Below are 1250 nucleotides of genomic sequence, written 5' to 3' on the forward strand. Positions count from 1 at the left end.
AAAATCAGACAAAAAAAAGAACAGTATCACCAGCATACATTAAAATATTTGAATACCAGTACTTCAATATTATTGGAAGGTCATTTATGTATAATAGGAAAAGCAATGGGCCCAGTATGCTACCCTGCGGAACTCCCACGGAACAGGGCAGAGACCCGGACACAGAGCTTCCATGTTTCACAACCTGACACCTGTCAGTCAAATAAGAGGAGAGATAACAGGTGATTTATGATCTGAAAATAGGGACGATTTCCCATCCCTGTACAGTACATGTAGATTAGATTTAAGAACACATCTAGGTTTACACACTTTACAAGACCACAAATACTCATATTTGATCAATTTATGAAATGTCCTATGAGCCGTTGCTGCCTGAGTGTACATAAACTTTCTCTAAGTGCACGGGATAAAAAAAAAAGCAAACAAAAATCAATGGTCGCCGCACTAGCTGCTAGCTTAATTATAAAAAAAACTTTACTGAAGCAGTATTTGTACGTATTTCATGAATTAAACTGTTGCATTTGGGCCACAACCCTCAGGTAGATTTTCAATTTGACCTTCTTGTTTGGGCACCCCAGCTTTAAAGTGGTTTTAAATTGACAAAAATATATTTTTTTCTTTCAGTAATTTCTCGTCCAAAGCTCACACTGYGTCTGTTCTTCTGTGAACGTTTCAAATGAATCGAGGTTTAATAAGACATGTGGTCCCTGTTCAGGTGAATGTGTTGGACTACTGTGAGCTAAAACGAGTGGTCAGAGGTCAAACAACCCCARCAGCAACAGACACAGAAGGCGCGGCGCATCTTTACCTTCTTGGTGCCGATAGGCGTAGTAGGCATAGTGATTCCCTCGGCCTACAGTAGGCAGGCAGCAGGCAGGCACAAAGGAAGGAGGACACATGCACAGGCCACAGACACACACACACACACACACACACACACACACACACACACACCCCAACATGCCATGAGAAGGTGAGAAAGAAAACAGATAAAGCAGAGGGTGAAAATGCAGCAAGGAGGAAAGAAAATGCAGTGTTAACTGCAGTGTTAACCCAAAAACTGCAAACAGACACACCAAACTACCACCACAATATATAATATATTTAGTTTAAAAATATTAAATGTTACCACCAGAACAGAGAAACACAACTTTAACTAAATCTATTTTAACAGTAAATAAAGCTGGTTGTCATATTTTGATAGTTTCAGTTTCAATTCTTTATTCATTTCATTAAAACAAAACTAATAA

General features: G+C 39.0%; 1 protein-coding gene across 1 annotated transcript in view; it reads right to left on the reverse strand.

The window, feature by feature from the left end:
• LOC106531073 (afadin) overlaps window positions 1-1250 on the reverse strand; it is a gene marked incomplete at its 3' end in the record, with an annotated part of 96224 nt that overhangs the window by 22454 nt on the left and 72520 nt on the right. The window contains 1 exon segment of the mRNA XM_014026841.1: window positions 809-853. Within this exon segment, the coding sequence (XP_013882295.1) occupies window positions 809-853 (45 nt within the window).

The sequence above is a fragment of the Austrofundulus limnaeus genome, unplaced genomic scaffold, assembly GCF_001266775.1.
Source record: "Austrofundulus limnaeus strain Quisiro unplaced genomic scaffold, Austrofundulus_limnaeus-1.0 Scaffold594, whole genome shotgun sequence".
Lineage (NCBI taxonomy): Eukaryota > Metazoa > Chordata > Actinopteri > Cyprinodontiformes > Rivulidae > Austrofundulus > Austrofundulus limnaeus.